The sequence below is a fragment of the Phyllobates terribilis genome, unplaced genomic scaffold (assembly GCF_046119375.1).
Source record: "Phyllobates terribilis strain yellow unplaced genomic scaffold, ASM4611937v1 Scaffold_7__3_contigs__length_470593459, whole genome shotgun sequence".
NCBI classification, from domain to species: domain Eukaryota; kingdom Metazoa; phylum Chordata; class Amphibia; order Anura; family Dendrobatidae; genus Phyllobates; species Phyllobates terribilis.
In genome coordinates, this window is record NW_027362767.1 from 265,067,729 (window position 1) to 265,086,256 (window position 18,528).

The 18,528-nt window shown below is 44.8% G+C and overlaps 1 protein-coding gene across 2 annotated transcripts in view; it reads left to right on the forward strand.

The window, feature by feature from the left end:
- Positions 1-18,528, forward strand: part of ENTPD2 (ectonucleoside triphosphate diphosphohydrolase 2) — a 112,073-nt gene that overhangs the window by 14,760 nt on the left and 78,785 nt on the right. Inside the window, exon 1 of one of the 2 annotated variants that reach the window (XM_073640618.1) lies at positions 5,827-6,006. The exons of the other annotated variant lie outside the window; for it this stretch is intronic. Within the exon in view, the coding sequence (XP_073496719.1) occupies positions 5,890-6,006 (117 nt within the window). The 5' untranslated portion in view covers positions 5,827-5,889. Of the gene's footprint in view, positions 1-5,826; positions 6,007-18,528 lie in introns of those variants that run through there. 2 annotated transcript variants of the gene reach the window in all.

Below are 18,528 nucleotides of genomic sequence, written 5' to 3' on the forward strand. Positions count from 1 at the left end.
GCATTTGAATGACATCTGAGTGCAGTCCGCAGGGCTGCCACCCGGAATTTTAGGGCCCCATACTGGAAAAATTTTCGGGCCCCCTTGAGACTCCGTCTCCACCCCAGCTCCACCTCCATCCCTCGAGCCTTCCACAGTCACACCACACACTCTTGGAAAAAACTCCACTTCTGCACCACATCCTCAACCAATCACACATTAACAGTTCCCATCAAACACCATATCACATACATAGTCATCAATTTTTGGCCAAAAGATTTTTTAAGCCGCCACCCGGACAAGTTAGACTCTTCTGGCCGGACCCTACTCTACTCTAACCTATTAAACATTTCTTAAAAATATACCTAAAAAGCATACTGGATAGTTTATTTCTTTAAGGGAATGTGTCACATACATTTTTTAAAATGACCAATAATATCACATACAAAAGACAAATACAGTCACACCATAGCCGGTCCACATATTACTACCACATTGTGACCGAATAATACCACATACAAAGAACAAATACCGCCATATCATGACCAGTCCACATATTACCACTGCATAGTGACCAAATAATACCACATACAAGGAACAAATACCCCCACACCATGACTAGACCACATATTACCATCACATAGTGACAGAATAAGACCACATACAAGGAACAAATACCGCCACGCCATGAAGAGACCACATAGTGACCGAATACTACAATACTGATCATTAATAAAAAAAAACAACAATACTAATATTACCATAAGTGCCTTTATACACAGGAGTTCTATATATAGTATACAGTGTATAATGTCAGTGTACAGATAACACACTGACTCACCAGTGACATCTCTAGTTGAAGTCCATCATCCAGCACAGACCGCCATCACTTCTTCCAGCCAGGACTCGTCTCTGCATAAAACATACAGACGTGCACCCACTATTAATATATAATTAGTTATTATGCAACCCACCATTCCAAATATAAATTGTAATCCACCACTGTGTCCCCACTAACTATAAATAGCCACTTTCCCCACCTAATAAATATAAAAATTAATTAGAACCTGTACTCTTTCCCCCAATTCATTACCAGTCATTCTCCGTCATCCTCAAAGCCCCCCTCTTCCAATTCATTATATTTACATGCCCCCCTCCGCCCTAATTCATTTTGTCATGTTTTCTCTCTCTCCCACCCCCACTGCATCATCATTTACTCTCCCCCACCCCCAATTCATCATTTGTTGTCCCCCACCCTCAAATCATTATCATTTGCTCTCCCCACCCCATGCTTAATTCATCATTATTTGCGCTACCCCACTCTCAGTTCATCATTTGCTCTCCCCACCCCTATTCTTCATTTGCTCTCCCCCTCCACTCCTAATTCATCATTAGCTCTCCCCACTTCCAGTTCACCATGTGCTCTTCCCACCCCCACTTCATCATATGCTCTCTCCACCCCCCAGCCCCAGTTCACCATATGCTCTCCTCACCCCCAGTTCATCATGGTCTCTCCCCACCCCTCACTCCCATTTCATTTGCTCTCCTCACCCCCCCAGTCCCAGTTCATCATGTGCTCTCCTCACCCCCAGTTCATCATATGCTCTGCCTACCCCCCAGTCCCAGTTCACCATGTGCTCTACCCACTCCCATTTCATCATTTGCTCTCCTCACCCCCCAGTCCCAGTTCATCATGTGCTCTTATCACTTCATCAAATGCTCTCCCCACCCCCACTCCCAGTTCATCATATGCTCTCCCAACCCTCCACTCCCAGTTCATCATATGCTCTTCCGACGCCCCACTCACAGTTCATCATGTGCTCTTCCCATGCCCCACTTCCAGTTCATCATATGCTCTGCTCACTCCCCAATCCCAGTTCACCATGTGCTCTCGCCACACCCACTTCATCATATGCTCTCCCAACCCCCCACTCACAGTTCATCATGGGTTCTCCCCACCCCCACTTCATCATATGCTTTCCCCACCCCCACTCACAGTTCATCATGGGTTCTCCCCACCCCCACTTCATCATATGCTTTCCCCACCCCCACTCACAGTTCATTATGTGCTCTTCCCACCCTCCAATCCCAGTTCATTATGTGCTCTCCCCACCCTCCACTCCCAGTTCATCATATGCTCTGCCCACTCCCCAGTCCCAGTTCACCATGTGCTCTCCCCACCCCCACTTCATCATATGCTCTCCCCGCCCCCCACTCACAGTTCATCATGTGTTCTCCCCACCCCCACTTCATCATATGCTCTCCCCACCCCCACTCACAGTTCATTATGTGCTCTCCCCACCCTCCACTCCCAGTTCATCATATGCTCTTCCCACGCCCCACTCACAGTTCATCCTGTGCTCTCCCCACCCTCCCACTTCCAGTTCATCATATGCTCTGCTCACTCCCAGTCCCAGTTAATCATATGCATAATGCTCTGCCCACTCCCCGTTCATCATATGCATAATGCTCTGCCCACTCCTCACTCCATCATATGCATAATGCTCTGTTCACTCCCCAGTCCCAGTTCATCATATGCATTATGCTCTGCTCACTCCCCAGTTCATCACATGCTGCCCCTCCCCCCCCCCCCCCCAAGACCATTTAATGAATTCTATTAAAAAAAAAAAAGTTTTCATACTTACCTCACATACGATCCCTGCAGCTCCACTTCCGGACTGGCATCCTGGCGCTCGAGATGCTGGCGGGTACGCAAAGACATCATCATGTACGTGCCGACTCCAGCGCTTCACAGAAGAGGCTGAGGGACTCCCTTGGGGCTGCACGGTCGAGAGCTCCAAGGCAGAAGCTCCCTGTGCTGAGATATAGGTTGGCACGCGATACCCCAGGGCCCGGCGAGCAGAAGCACAAGAGGGGAGGACCGGGCCCCCGCTCTTTACTGCAGTTCACCGGGCTCCATGCAGCAGTAAGGGCAGTAATGCGATGATGGCAGCCCTGGCAGTCCGATTTTTACTGATGTCTCAAAGGAGGTGGAAAAACTTTTTTTCTTTTCTCTGCACGTATGAGATAAACTGATGCCATTAAGACAGCACTCTGATCAAAGTCTGATCAGAATAATCGTTCTGTTTTTCTCGTACGTGGTAAATACTTTGTACTGAAGGTGGAAGATGGCATAAATTCCACTGGAGGTAATTGCGGCATTATTTGTATTTAGGGTGGGTTATGACATTAATCGGACTCCATAGAAGAGGCAGCATATTAATACTGGGAGTGGGTGACACTAATTGAACTTTGGATGGTGGCACTAAGGGAGTACGTAGTCAGACAGCCATATAAATCAAATGGAGACCGGAACGCAATACTTGGATTGGCTGGGGGCTCTGCCGACCACAGCGTCTCAGCTTCATGTCTTTCTATATAGCCATCTTATTGCGCCCTATGTGTGACATATGTGACTAAATTTATTAACAACTAAATAGCTGCATTAATTGTACTGTTGATAATGCCAGTGGCATCATACAGTATTAATGGCTGCACTAATAAGTTCATAATTATCTGTGGAGTATTAATCCAACATAATTTTGGGGGTACTAACTCGACAATGTATGGCAATATAAATTGTCAAAAAAGTTTGGACTTCCATATTAACCTTAGCTTTCTCTGGTGTCGCTTTTTATGCCTTTTGTATTTCACTATTCGTGAATGTTTTGAATGCAGGAAATTGATCTACTGGCAAATTTGCACTGTAAGGGCTCATACCCATATGTGTGAAAAAAAAAACCATTCTGTTTTCTGGTCCGAAAAAACGGACGAGTGTCATGTGATTTTCATGAGAGGACAATGCGATTTTTCACACCTAGCATCCGTATGACATCCGTATGCAATGCGTTTTTTTTTCTCTGCAACTATTATTCTACAATAATTTACAGTACCATTTACAGTGTTCCATTTACAGCTACAGAATGGTAATGTATCCATAAAAATCGGATGGCATACGGATGGTCTGTGTGCCATCTGATTTTTTTCTCGCACCCATTGACTTGCATTGGCGAGTCTCGTCCAATATACGCGACAATACGCAGCATGCTGCAATTTTTTTCTCATCCAGATTCCAGCTGAAAAAAAAATTGCAGATGAGCAGATTATCATTGGTCAGAGAGCAATCCGATTTTTTATCAGATTGCACAAGTCCCTTTTTCACGCAGATGAGTATGAGCCCTAATAATGCTGCCTGCTTAGCATACTGAGGCTACGTTCCCACGATTAGTTTTTCGTGAGTTTTTCATGCTGCAGATTTTTGCTGTGTCAAAAACGGAGCGTCTTACAGTTCTAGCCAAGTGGATGGGATTTATAGAAATCTCCTGCCCCCTGTGCTTTTATTTTACTCAGTGTAAACTGACCTGCGCAACATGTCAATTTTTCTTGAGTTTTCCGTGTGGAATTTTCCCCATAGACTTGCATTGTATAGGTAAAAAAAAAAGCTTTAGCGTGTTTCTGCAGAAGAAACACATCAAAAAACGTATGTAATCTGTTGGCAATAACGTTTCGTCAAAGTCAGATACCAGGAAGTATCAAAAACAAAGCAGCTTTATTTAAAGCATAAGGCTAAGTGCCCACGATGCAGAAATGCTGCATATTTTTTCCGCTTCTCCCTGGCAGGAAAAACGCATGCGGATTTTACATGCGTTTTTCCCGCCAGGTAGAAGCGTTTGTCAAGCGTTCTTCACATGCATTTCTGCATGCGAGTTATCAAGTGCTTTTCCAAGCGATTTTAGCATCACTTGGAAAGTGCTTGACAACTTGTTCACACTATATAAATCCATGCAAGTTAGTAGTGTGACCAAGTTAGTTAAAAAAAAGAATAAGAATGGTAAAAAATACAGATTATACTCACCTTCCGATATCCTCCCGGTGTTTTCTCTGCTGCGTCCGGTGTCTTGGGCGGCTCGCGGTGGTGTGAAAGACCTGTGGTGACGCCATTGAGTCATGTGTCAGGTCACATGACTCAATGATGTCATGGCAGGTCCTTCACAACACTGCGACCCATAGAGCAGACCAGACGGAGCGGAGAAAACACCGGGAGGACATCGGAAGGTGAGTATAATCTTTATTTTTTATTTTAAAATTCTTTTTTATTACAGTTTCTATGGTACCCAGGTCTGGAGGAGAGTCTCCTGTCCTCCAGACCTGGGTACCATCCGCACATTGAACCGTGTGATATCCGCTTGTACAGATATAGTCATGCGGATGTCACGCGGTCCAATGCAAGTCAATGGCGGTGATTACGCTGCGTGTCCGCAAAATTAATGGACATGCTGCGGATTTTTGAGCGCAGCATAAATGCTGCAGAAAAATCTGCAGCATGGGCATTGACATTGTAGCTTGTCATTGGGGACCAGGGGGGACGGATGACCAAGCATTTCCCAAGCGTTTACGCTGCGTAAATTCTGCAGCATAAACGCTTGGACAATGCTTCGTGGGCACGCAGCCTAACACACCAAAAAGACAAAAAACACTGCGGTCAAAAAAGTATGTTAAAAAAACACAATTGAAAAATGAAGTAGCCTAACTTAATTAATAAGTGCAGAAATTCTGCAGCATCAAAAACTCACCAAAAGCTGATTGTGGGAAGTAGCCTTACTTTAGATTGCAATGGACAGCAGCTTTGGGAGTGTTTGACTAGAGAGTTCTAGGTTTGTACCTAATGTGTATGCTGTTGGTTTATGTCTATTTTCAGCTCGGCACTTCATCTGTGTGTTCAGTATATGTATGTGGTGTGCATGTTGTTTATGCAGATTGTGTATTGTCTTGCTCGACACCCCAGACTCAGCCTTCTTTTACCTTGTGCACCTTACCACCCAATAGCTTGTAAGCCCCAGCCTGTCTGCTGCCTCCTCCCACCTCCTTGTAGGAGCTGCAGGGACCAGCCAGAGCTCACAGCTGTTAGAGATGGGGAAGAAGCTGCTAGCTGTGTTCTTACCCATTCTCCTCTGCCTCATTGGGGTGATAGGGATTCTGTTGTTGTCGCTGCCTGCAAAGGACATCAATGAGCCCCCCAAATATAAGGTGAGTGCACTGATTGCATGGTCATGAGCCTCTGACACAGCAGCTTGGAATTGCATGTATGTTCTTCTATAGCAATGCTGATCTCCAGCAGGCAACATGTGAGGTTCACACCCACAGCAAGCAATGTATGGGAGGATTCACCACAGGTATACTGTCTGCGTACACCATGTGTTAGCACAGTGGTCACATACAGTATCTAGACCAAGCTATAGGAAACCACAGGTTCTAGCATGCCCTAATAAAGAGCTGCAGTTACACTATATTTACAATCTAGAATGCATTGCGTTGCAACCCAACTTACAGTAACCTACAACTTTGGGGCAATTTGCAGCTGAACAGAAATGAATGACGACTAAGCTGCTCATGCAACTTGTGCTATTTGCCTATAAGTTTTATATCCAGCTGGTTGTGATTTATATATGTTGGCTCCCACCCATCTGCAGCATGTGTAGCCCTTTAAACATTTGTTCCGGTTTGAATATATAAACCATATGTTAAAAGGCAGCTAATATATTTTTGGTGGTTTTTTAATCCACAATTTAAGTTCTCTGCTTGCTGTCAGTGAATGGAAACGTCCCATTATGTTATTTGCTTCTCACAGCTGTGCATTTGTTTCAACTGTATCCAAGCTAGACAAGTTCTCTGTGAGCTAAAGGGTCTACACTCCCGAATGAATCAATCTAGTGCAAAGCAAGTAATCTAAATATCAAGAAAGGAGAAATACCTGTGATGCCAATTTATCTGACATGTCATTGTCACAGCCAGAATTGTAGGGTCAGTACAGATTGTAAACAGATGTTTCCGTTCCCTGTCACCTAGCACAGATTTTGAAAATTGTGAGGAATTGAAACACAAAGGGAACCCTTTTGTCTTTTTTTTTTTGGGCTAAAAAAAAAACCTTTTGCACAGTTTTACAACTTCTAGTGCAAAAAGTTGCAAGTTTCGCTATATGGCGCAAAATTTTGCAACAAAAAAAGCTGGCATATATAAAGTCACTCCTGGGAGAACTTTGCGGCTTGTTAAGTTTAGTGTTGAGCAAATTTGTTTGGCATCTCAAATTCGGGTTCGTGGTTCCGGCTTGTTTGTGCCAAAAAATTGGCTCCGCCCACCAACATCCCTGATTTGCCACGCTGACAGCGTGGCAAATCAGGGATGTTCATGGGCGGAGCTGATTTTTTTTTTTTTTTGGCGCAAACAAGCCGGAACCCCGAACACGGACCCAAATTTGAAATGCTGAACAAATTCCCTCAACACTAGTTAAGTTGTAACTGATGAATCAGCCAAAACATCTGGGAAAAACAAAAACCCTTCCCAAAATGGCAAATCTAAAACAGGATTTAAGAAAGGCACAAAAAACAAACTGATGCAGGTTGGGTTGCAAAAGTTGAGACCATGCCAATACTGCCATATAATGTATGATGACTTATACTACAGTAATGGGAGCACCCCATCTCTTTTACAAAGTCTCCTCTTTTACAAAAACTAGTATCTGAAGTGTAGCGATGACCTTACATAACCTGCTCCACACGATACATAACTGTTGGCCAAACTATTTTTGTCCGTTCGCTAACTCTTCCAACTCCCCCCATGGAGAAAAACACTTGGCCAATAGCTATAGCTATCTCTCCCGACTCCCCCCAATGCATAGAAACGCTTTGCCAAGTTATTTCTCTCGACTCCCCCATGAAGAAAAATGCTTGGCCAGCAGCAATCTCTCCTGACTCCTTTATACACACAAAGTCTTAGCCAACAGCTACAGCGGGTGAAATATAAGTATTGAACACGTCACCAGTTTTCTAAGTAAATATATTTCTAAAGCTGCTATTGACATGAAATTCCATATGTCGGTAGCAACCCATCCAATCCACACAGGCAAAGAAATCACACCATAGATGTCCAGAAATTATGTGTAATAATGCAAAATGACAAAAAGAAAAAGTATTGAACACCTTGAAGGAGCGGAAAAGCCATGGAAAGTAATGACACCAGCAAATCTATCAATAATTAGAAAGCAATTCTGCCACTTAGTGAAAAATATCAGCTGGTTCAACTGATGCCTATAAAAAGGTGTCTCATTACCAAGGTGCCATACTTGAATTAATTACTTCAGGTATCGGTTGTTGATTATTACTTCAGTTGCTTAATATCTTGGTTGTTGAGCATTGATCAACCTTATTAGGCTATGTGCCCACGATGCAGAAAAGCTCCGGATTTTTTCCTGAGCGTTTCTGCATCTCCCTGGCAGAAAAAAACGCATGTGGATTGTACATGCGGATTGTACCTGCGGATTGTACATGCGTTTTTCCTGCCAGGGACATGCGGATGTGAAGTGTTCTTCACATGCATTTCCACATGCGGGTTGTCAAGCGCTTTCCAAGCGATTTTAGCATCACTTGGAAAGTGCTTGTCAACTTGGTCACACTATATAATTCCATGCAAACAGCATGGATTTATATACTGTGACCGAAAGAATGGTAAAAAATAAATATTATACTTACCTTCTGATGGCCCCCGGTGTCCTTGTCTCGGCTTGCCTGCAGCTCGCGGTAGACTAAAGGACCTGCCGACGTTAGCAGTCGTGTGACCCGTCACATGACTAAATGACGTCACCGCAGGTCCTTTAGTCTACCGCGAGCTGCCGGCAAGCCGAGACAAGGACACTGGGGGCCATCAGAAGGTAAGTATAATATTTATTTTTTATTTTATTCTTTTTTTTTTTTTACAGGTTCTATGGTGCCCGGGTCCGGAGTAGAGTCTCCTCTTCTCCAAACCCGGGTACCATCCGCACATTGAAACGCATGGAATCTGCATGTACAGATGCAGTGATGTGGATTCCATGCGTTCCAATGTAAGTCAATGGCGGCGAAAACGCCGCGCTTCCGCAAAATAATTGGTAGTGCTGCGGATTTTTCCGCAATGATAATCCGCAGCGGAAATTTCCGCAGCATGTGCACAGCACATGCGGATTATCATTGGGGAACATGGCAGACCTTCTACCAAGCGTTTTTTAAGCATTTCTGCAGCGGAATTGCCGCTGCGGAAACGCTTAAAAAACGCATAGTGGACACACAGCCTTATTAGTACAGATGAGCGAAAGTTTCAATATTCGGTTCGGATTGTGGCAAGAAGAAATAAAAGGGAAGTAGAGGGAGAACTTGGAAGGTTGGGAGGTTGCGTGCAGGTAAGTACCTGGAGACTAAGTCACGAATGTATGGAGGCAACAGGTTTTGGATGGCTTGGTATGCCTAAGTTAGGCTTTTCAACTGGCGTCTCTGGTCAACTGGGATCCAGCGCAGGGATTGACAGAGGGGAGAAGCTGGGGAATAGCGGTGTGACAGGTGGATTAGTCGGCCAGTACAGTTTAGGATAGATTGGAGGGGTGCGAGAGAGGTAGAAGGGAGGCCACAGAGCAGGAATTTGCAGTAGTCAAGGTGGGAGATAAGAGCGTGCACTGGTGTTTTGGTAGATTCATTGTTGAGGAATGTGTGGATACCGGAGATATTTTGGAGTTGGAAGAAAGTGGAAAGGGCTTGGATCTGACATTTGAAGGACAGATCAGATTGAGAGGCCATTGACTTTGATGGATGGGTTAGTTGGGTTGGGGGTGGTGGAAGTGAATGAGATAGTGGAAAGATGATGAATTTGGTTTGATCCATGTTGAGTTTTACAAATCTAGTAAAGAAGAAAGATGAAATAGCGGACACACATTCTGGGATTCTGGTTAGTAAGGAGGTGATATTAGGTCCAGAGAGGTAGATCTGTGTGTCATCAGCATAGTGGTGATATTGAAAGCCGTGAGACTCTACGAGTTGTCCCAGGCCGAAGGTGTTTCTGGAGAAGAGCAGGGGTCCTAGATCTGAATCTTGGGGGACACCGACACATAGGGGGTGAGATGAGGAGGAGGTGGTGTGTGAGTGGGAGACACTGAACGTCCTGTCGGTTAGGTATGAAGAGATCCAAGATAGGACCAAGTCAGTGATGCTGAGACAGCGAGACACTTTGTTGATGAGGGCCAGAAAGAACATGTGCTCCAGTAGATGACAAGCTCTGCATCAAGTGGCCTCTGCTCCTCTTCCTACACCTTAACATCACACACAGTACAGTTCTCCAGAGGTGGCACCCCAATTACCCTTGTTTTCCCCCATGTTACAACTCTCCAACCGCCAAACTGACTGTGGGGAACTACAGATGGGCAAGTCTGCAGAGCTGTTCACACTCTATTCTGGGGCACCAGAGGTCTGATGCAAAGCTTCAAAGACTCAAGAGGGGGAAAGCATGTGTAGTGATGCCCAAATTTTTTTTTTTCAGTTGATCAGGGCCCGGACGAAGTAGGGTCTGAGCAGAATCCAAACCCTCGTCACCAGACGTTAACCCCTGGAGGTGGGCACTGATGGGTTGGAGAACAAAACAAATACACACCAGAACATAGAGAACTAAACTAATATACATGGACAGCTCTCCAGGCCGAGTTTGAACAATGGCTGTCTCTACTGAACCTGGAGCAAGGGAAGGCCATGTGCGATAATGGTGCAAACCTGGTGGCAGCCCTACATCGGGGAAAGCTCACACACGTGTCTTGCATGGCTTGCATCCTGACCCTGATGGTACAGCAATTTCTCCGCCACTATCCTGGACTGGATGCACTGCTGCAGAAACCACGGACTCTGTGTGCTCATTTAACACTACAAAAATTAGCAGGATCTTTAGTATAAAAACCAGACTACTAGACAACGAGCTAATTCCTTCATGATAATAGGGGCCACCATCTCCTTAGCTTGCTGCTGGTACTTTTCTGTGGGAATGAGCTTGGCTACAACCAGTCAGGAATATTTCCAGTGAATTATGGCACGCCATGGTAATAGCAGTGCACCCAGTACCAGAAGCAAAGCCATCCACAATTTCCTTCTCAGGAATTTTATTTGGTGGACTGAGTGGCTGCCCAAACATTAGTTTCTCACAAAGGAGCTGAAGACACTTGAGTGGCAGTAGGTGCAAGTTTCTCCCACATGACCTGTTCGATATTAGAAGGAGAGCAGAATTTGGCTTTGCCAAGGTGCCAGATTGCATCTTAAGTCTTAGACCCAGCCCTTGCGGGCTTACATTCTACAGGATGGTGGGGAAGGAGACAGTAGGTTGGGGGGGTTGCAGTAGTTCCAGTGGTGTTAAGGTGGCAGTGAGGTAATGGGAGACTGTAGGCTGTCTTGAAGAGATGGGTTTTCAGATTTCGTCTGAAGGATCCGAATGTGGTGGCTAATTGGACGTGTTGCGGCATAGATTTCCAGAGGATGGGGGATATTGGGGAGAAATCTTGCAGGCGATTGTGTGAGGAACGAATAAGTGTGGAGGAGAGAAGGAGGTCTTGGGAGGACCGGAGATTACGTAAGGGAATAGATCGGGAGATCAGTTCAGAGATGTATGGAGGAGAAAGGTTATGGATGACTTTGTAGGTCAGTGTTAGTAGTTTGAACTGGATACACTGGGCATTTGGGAGCCAGTGAAGGGATTTTATAGATTGCTGGAGCCAGTCCACAGTAAAAAAAAGCAGCCATAGGGTGTCCGGGAACCTTCACTCAGACTTTTCTTAGCCAAGGCTTCTTCTCGGCACGGTTGAACGGGCTCATCAAAGAACCGGAGAATCCTCCGTTGGGCCCTGGCTTCTCCTTCAGGAGAGTTCATAGTGCAAACCTTGCAGCTGCTATGGGGCTCTTGAGTGGGGGAGAAAGGTGGGCTCTCAGAATCCAATCCTATGGTGGGCCCAATGTTCTTCAGTCTGACACTGCTTCTCGGTGATCGTTGTATTTCACCACAGCCATATTCTTTAGCTTGGTGAAAGGACTGTCATAAAGGGAAACCATATCTACTCCGGCTGTCATTTCTCCCTGGAAGTCCTCTAATGCAGCTTGTTCCATAAGCAATGGCAGCCCGTCCAACATCAGCTGACACTTCTCGGTGGTGCTTTGACACACAAAGATCTTTCTTTACGCCTTGAATTTCATGACTACAGAGTTGGGAAATGGCCTGATCTGCAATGCATTTTGAGAAATAACGCGCATAAGTAAAGCCACGGTGTAGGCCACTGAAGGTCATCATTAAGCAAAACTTATACAGCTTTCCAACAGACTGAAAGAGGGGTATCAAGACTTCCCTGTCCTCACCAAGAGGATGACTGTCCATGTTCTCCTCCTCCGAGATGAGGCTGGGCTGAGGTAGCATCACCCTGTATAGTTCCTTGCTCCGCCTGCAATGCCTCCTCTTCAATTGTGAGCAGCGAGCGTTTCAGTAATGCATGATGGTAATGCTAATTATGGCGTCATCGCTGCTCACCATCTTGGTGGAGTCCTCAAAGTTTTGGAAGATGGCACAGATATCAGACATCCATGCCCACTCATCAGCTCTTATGTGCGGAGGCTGACCTGAATTCCAACGGGCGTATTGAAGCTGGTACTCAACAACTGCCCTCTGCTGCTCAAAAATCCTTCCCAACATCTGCAATGTTGATTTTCAACGTGTGGTCACATCAAACAACAATCAGTGAGCTGTAAGCTGCAAACACTGCTGAAGCACTGCCAGAGTGGTGGAAGCTGTAGCTGACTTTCTGAAATGGGCACACACGCGGCGTACTTTCACAAGCATCTCTGGCAGATCTGGGTAGGTTTTGAGAAACCGCTGAACCACTAAGTTGAGCACATTTTAGTGCTCGCTCATCACTGTGTACCCCTGTATGGAGAACAATATCTGCACCAAAGAATTAATTTCACTAGAGTATAACTATTATAATGGGGACTGACACCTCTTCCACTACAGCCAACCCAGCAGATGGAGGCCCAATCAGGAGTCTTCAAATTTAAAAAAAAAAAATTAGGGCCTGACACCACCATTTCCGTGGCCAACAGATTGCAGATGGTGGAGTTCAATCTCTTTGTTTCCTCCTACACATGACAAGGCTATCTTTTACGGGACCGAGGGCTTGCTGCTGTGCTGAGAGAGGGCGGAGTACGTAGAACCAGACAAACTGCTGGGCCGTGAGTGAGGTGCAGGCGGAGATGTTACGATGGATTGATAAAGTTGTGGGGTGCTCGTTCTGAGATCGGTCAAAACCAGCAGGCATGTCCGCTTCCGTTACAGCTGACGGGCTCTCACTCAGCGTGACTGGAGCGGGTAAAGAACCGGAGGTTCTGCGGTCGGAGACCTGCGTGACAATACTTGCCACGGTAATAGAGGAGGAAGAAGCAGCAGATGCGGGTGATGGAGCGACTGATGGCGGTTGAGGTCCACTGGTCCGCATTTTATCGCAGTGAGATTGCCAGAGTAACGCATGTTGATTGCGCATGTGAAGGTTCATGCATGTAGTAGTCAAAGTATTGCACTTTCCCTCTACTGAGTCTTTTTTTGCAAAGTTGGCAGATAACGTGAGTTGGCTCATCCTTTGTGGTGTCAAAGAAGGCCCAGGCTAGGCAACCCTTGCCACCCCTGCGAGCTGCAAACCCGCGACCGCTGCTGGCCACAGTAGTAGTCAAGGATGCAGTGCTCGTCGTAGTTGAATCACTCCATGTCTGTGCCTTAAGGTGCAATGTAACCTCCTCGTCTTCCTCCTCAGATGAGCTACTCTGCTGCGTGCCTCTGGGTTCACACCAAGTGGTATCTACAACCTCATCATCCAATGTGTTATCTCATTCCTTGCCCTGACAGCACAGTACAGTCTACGTGGCCCTCAGGTATCGGAGTCTCATCAGGATCGCCTGGAAGCTGCTCGGACCCTATATATTTTTATTTTTTCCCTGTACGGAGAACCACTACAGCCAACCCAGCAGATGGAACCACAATCAGGAGTCTCCACATTTCCAAAAATTTGTGTTTAATACCTGCAGCAGCAGCAAAAGCAGGCACAGAAGCCACGCTAAAGATATCACAGACTGCAATTACGCAAGATCAGTGCAGCACACTAAAAACTACAACATTGCCTAGTCTGTACAGTCTGCGATTGGGATGCAAAAGTCCTTGGAGATCCATGACTTGTTCATCTTGATGAAAGTTGGGCGGTCTACACTTTCAGGGGAGCTGGCGGCGCTTATCTGTCAGGAGACCACCAGCAGCGCTGAACACACGTTCTGAGAGAACGCTGACTGTCGGGCATGATAAAACCTTCAAGGCATAACAAGCAAGCTCAGACCACTCATCCATTTTGGAAGACCAAAATGTCAAAGGGTCCGAACCCTCCCTGATGGTATTGATATTGAGTTCTAGATACTCCTGCACCATCCTCTCCAGTCATTCACCACGTGTCAGACTTGTACTCTGTGGTGCTGGTGCACGAGCTGGTCTAAAAAAATTGTGTGAAAGGACTCACAGAAATTGCTTCTGCCACTTACGCTACAGTTGCTAATATTTTGGCATTGATGTGCGGGAGGTGGGAAATGTATAGCTGCGATGCACACTGTGTGCCTCACTGCTGTCTTGGGGAAAACCTCTCTTTTTTAAGGATGTGTAAAAGCGTGTTTCGATTCTCCAGCATTCGTGGGTCCCTTTCCAGGGTGGGAAGCATCTGGCAAAATTTACTCTTATAATGTGGATCTAACAGTGGCAACCCAGTATTCAGCACCATTTCGAATCATAACTATACGGGGATCATGTTGCAGATAGTGCAGCAAGAAGGCACTCATATGTCGGGCTCTTCCATGAGGTCCAAGCCCATGCTGTGTTGGTGACTGGCAAACTCTGATGCTTGTTTCCTCCGTCCCCTCCCGCCAAACACAAACAGAGAGGGGATGATTATTCTCTTCATCTTCTGACTATTGCTCGCCCATCACCTCTTTCTCCTCCATTTGTTCCTTGGCTCTTACACCTTCATTAACAATTCATCTGGTATCACCAACCCCCCCCTCGATCGCAGTAATCCATCCTCCCTTGGCACCCTGAGATGTCCCCCTACTGTATAACATTAGTAACAGAAAAAAGTATTTTTTTTTTTTTACTGTTGATGAGGCCTGTATAACATAGAATATATGCTCCAAGCTATTTCAAACTCAGATCTAGCCTGCTGTATCACATTAGTCACAGCAAAAAATAGATTTTCTTACTCTGCAAGAGCTCTGCATACAGCTGAATTTCACTGCCACAAAATGACAAGGTGACATGACGTACTCATACATATGACGTACTCATTTCAAACTCTGATATAGCCTGCTGTATCACGTTTGTCACAGAAAAAAAATCATTTTTTTTCTTTTTTTACTTTTGATTAGCAACAGAAAAAAAATAAATATATATAATATAAATTTTCGGGAATACAGCTGAATTTCAACCCCACAAAATGAGAAGGTGGGCTAGTAGGGCTTGCTGTATCACATTAGCAAGTGAAAAATAGATTTTTAAGGGTACTCGTGCATGGAGCACAATAGAAGCGGTGCACAACAGAGTTCTATGACATGGGCCCTGCTGTGTTTGTCTGGACCTCAGTAATGGCACAAGGGGAAAAAAAAACTGCTGGAAGGTCTATTTCAGACTCACAGGACATTAGTTATCTAAACTATCTGACTTAAAAGCAACCGCCTATCTATCTAGCTAAAATCTCAGTATACAGGAGCAGCGCCCAGCAGCATCTGTGATCATTTAGAAGCGTAAAATGGTGCTCACACCACATGTCCGCTCTTTATATAGGGAGGACATGTGATTTCAGCAACCAATGGCACAAGCCCTTCTGTCTGGACAGTGTGGATGCTTCCTACGCCCTGATTGGCTAGCCACAATTTGCACAAAGTTAGGGGGGAAAAAATTAGAAGCACAGCGCTGCTCTCAGCTTCTGTCAGCTCCCCCCCCCCCTCCCAGCCCCTCCCCTCATCAAACCCCCTCCATCCCCTGGTCATCATACACAAGCAGTATGCTAGCCAAATAGTTAAAAACACTTTAGTTGCACCGCAATAATTTTACTGCACTTTTTCACCGAATGTTACTGATTTTTGCTGATTTTAAGAAAAAATGCTCGTGTTTCCAATCAGAAATCCGAATGTGCCATATTCGTGTTGAATTTAACATTTGCGATCGGATTTCAAACACATTCACTCATCACTAATTATTAGAGAACCCTATACGTTGGCTATCCCTAGATACTGAAGATGATACAGTGGTTGCTCTTTGTCACTGCTAGTTCCTATGTTCTTATTGGTGGTCCTTTTATAATATAGATAACCATTATATGCAAGTTTATTTCTAATTGTTGGTGGTCCACCGAAGGTGGCTAACTTGCACAGTTTAGGAACCTCAGCACCTAGTTTCTCCTGGGTATTGAATTGATTAGCTTTAATCTTTGGACGATCCCTTTTATAAGATGACTTTTCGTTCTAGTGCACATCTCACATGGAGCTGTTTTTTGAGGACCACTTTTTTGTTTTTTTGGGAACTGTATGATCTATGGTAACAAAGCCTTTTTAAAATGTAACTTTGTGAGTCAGAGCTTCATGAGGACAAGGGTTCAGGTTCTTGGGTTATTTTCTCTTGGACACAAATTGCATGGTAAACATGATCATAGTTGTAATGGTTTACATGTGCTGGAAGGCAACGAATGGGGACATCCCTCTACAGTGAAGCAGAGAAGTGCTTGACCGCTGAGCCTCTTCACAATACTCCTCTGTCCTTCGGACCCTTTGGGCCCTGCAGTTAGTTGACCTGTTACAATGGCAGGAAATAGACGACGGGATTCTATTCATGGACTGTTTAGCATTGCAACATCTAGAGCTGAAGTTTGCAGTGACTACAATGGTGTCTGTCCAGGATACAGAGGTGAACATCAATCATTTTCTCGAAGGTATAATAATATTGGTTTAATTCTACATTCATGGCATTCAACATGAGTCTCGAATACCAAGAAGATCCAGAGAAATCAGAAAACTAAGGCTTTGACTTTGAGTACCAGTCATTGATAAAGCTAACATCTACAACGTTTTTAATTGGCAAAATCAAACACTGTACACAAGGTCTGACAGACCGAAGTGAAGTGCTATTATTGGGGATGATGATGGGTGTGGGGGTGGGGCAATAAAACAGATGCCCAAATGTGCGATTTGCTTCCAGTAGAAAGCGGTATACACATCGCAGATATGGTAGAAAGGGTTTATACATGCCTTAGATTGTCCCTAGCGAGAAGTTGTCATTGCCCAAGAAATTGTCCCTACAGCTCCCTATTCTCTCATTACATTGTTTAAGGGATGAAAAAAAAATGAATAAATCATAAATTAGTTATGTATCGAGTTTATAGTATTAAGTAGAAAATATATTCCAAACATTACGTTTCTACTCATTGGACAATTCCGTTACCTAAAGGCTGTTCCATTTTCCCAGGAGTCACAACTATGGGCAAGGCAGTATTTATGGGGTTGGAAAACTGGGCAATTGCCCATTTCTTAGGTTGTCATGAGGTCTGAAACCACTTGTTGTTACTTGGGAACTGGACGGTTGTCTTGTGTGGATACTACAGATCACCTGAGTACAGTATGGTGATATTATGAGAAACTGTCTAAAGATGGCAGAGGGAAGGAATCTTTTGCTTGCTGCTCAGGGCCCTATCTTCTACAAAACCAACTCTAGTTAACGGGCAGTAACTTAATTCACCCTTAGTTTTGCTAGGAGTACATGTGTGATAAATGTGTGCAGCATTAAACGGGAACTTTCAGTAGCCTGTTCCTATTAGAGTTGTGTAGCCTCCAAGAATAAAATAAGACATGCTCTGACTTTTGTAAATTCAACCCCCTCCACAATACACTAGGAAGGGTCTGCTATTGTTGGCCCCTGTAGTGACATGGGAGATCTGTGTATAGTAAGTTCCATGTCGTATATCAGGGTTTGGACCTTTTATAAACTGTTTGACATCTTCACACTAGGTGGGGAAGTGATGGGAAATAAACACTAAGAGATTGTTCGCATTCTCTCAAGATACAAATGTCCGGGAGACAAGAGACGCTGCTTCTCTGCAAACAGTTATACAGTAGAGTTCTGTATATGCAAAGTTCATATGATCCTTCTTTAATATCATGTTCTATGTAATCCTGGTTTTGTCAGCAGGTTTCTTAGGCTGGATGACAATTAACAATGCTCAGAGCCTGAATGGCATTTTCTTAATCCAGCAGGCTCAGGACTCGACTGCCAGAAGTTTTCTGTTTGTGCACATTGCATGTCGGTGAATCTTCTACTCTCCTTTCCTCTCAGTGCTAAGTTGGTTTATGGCTGTTTTTACTAGTTACAGCTGCATTTTTCCCTATTGTACGAGGTGTTACTCTGTGGCTTGCATCCATTTTTTTACACTTTGGACCTACAACTCCTCTGGAAACTTCTAATTTTTTTTTCTCATTTTCCACAAGTCTTTCATTCTTCTACAAAAAAAAATAAATGACAACACAGTCCCCTGGGTTAATTTGTACTAGATGCTCTGAATTCAAGTTGGGTTGAACTTTGTCTGGTTTTACAAAACCGGGGCTGGACAGCAACTTTGTCTGCGACTCTGGTTGCAGGCAAGTTAATAACCCTGGAGTA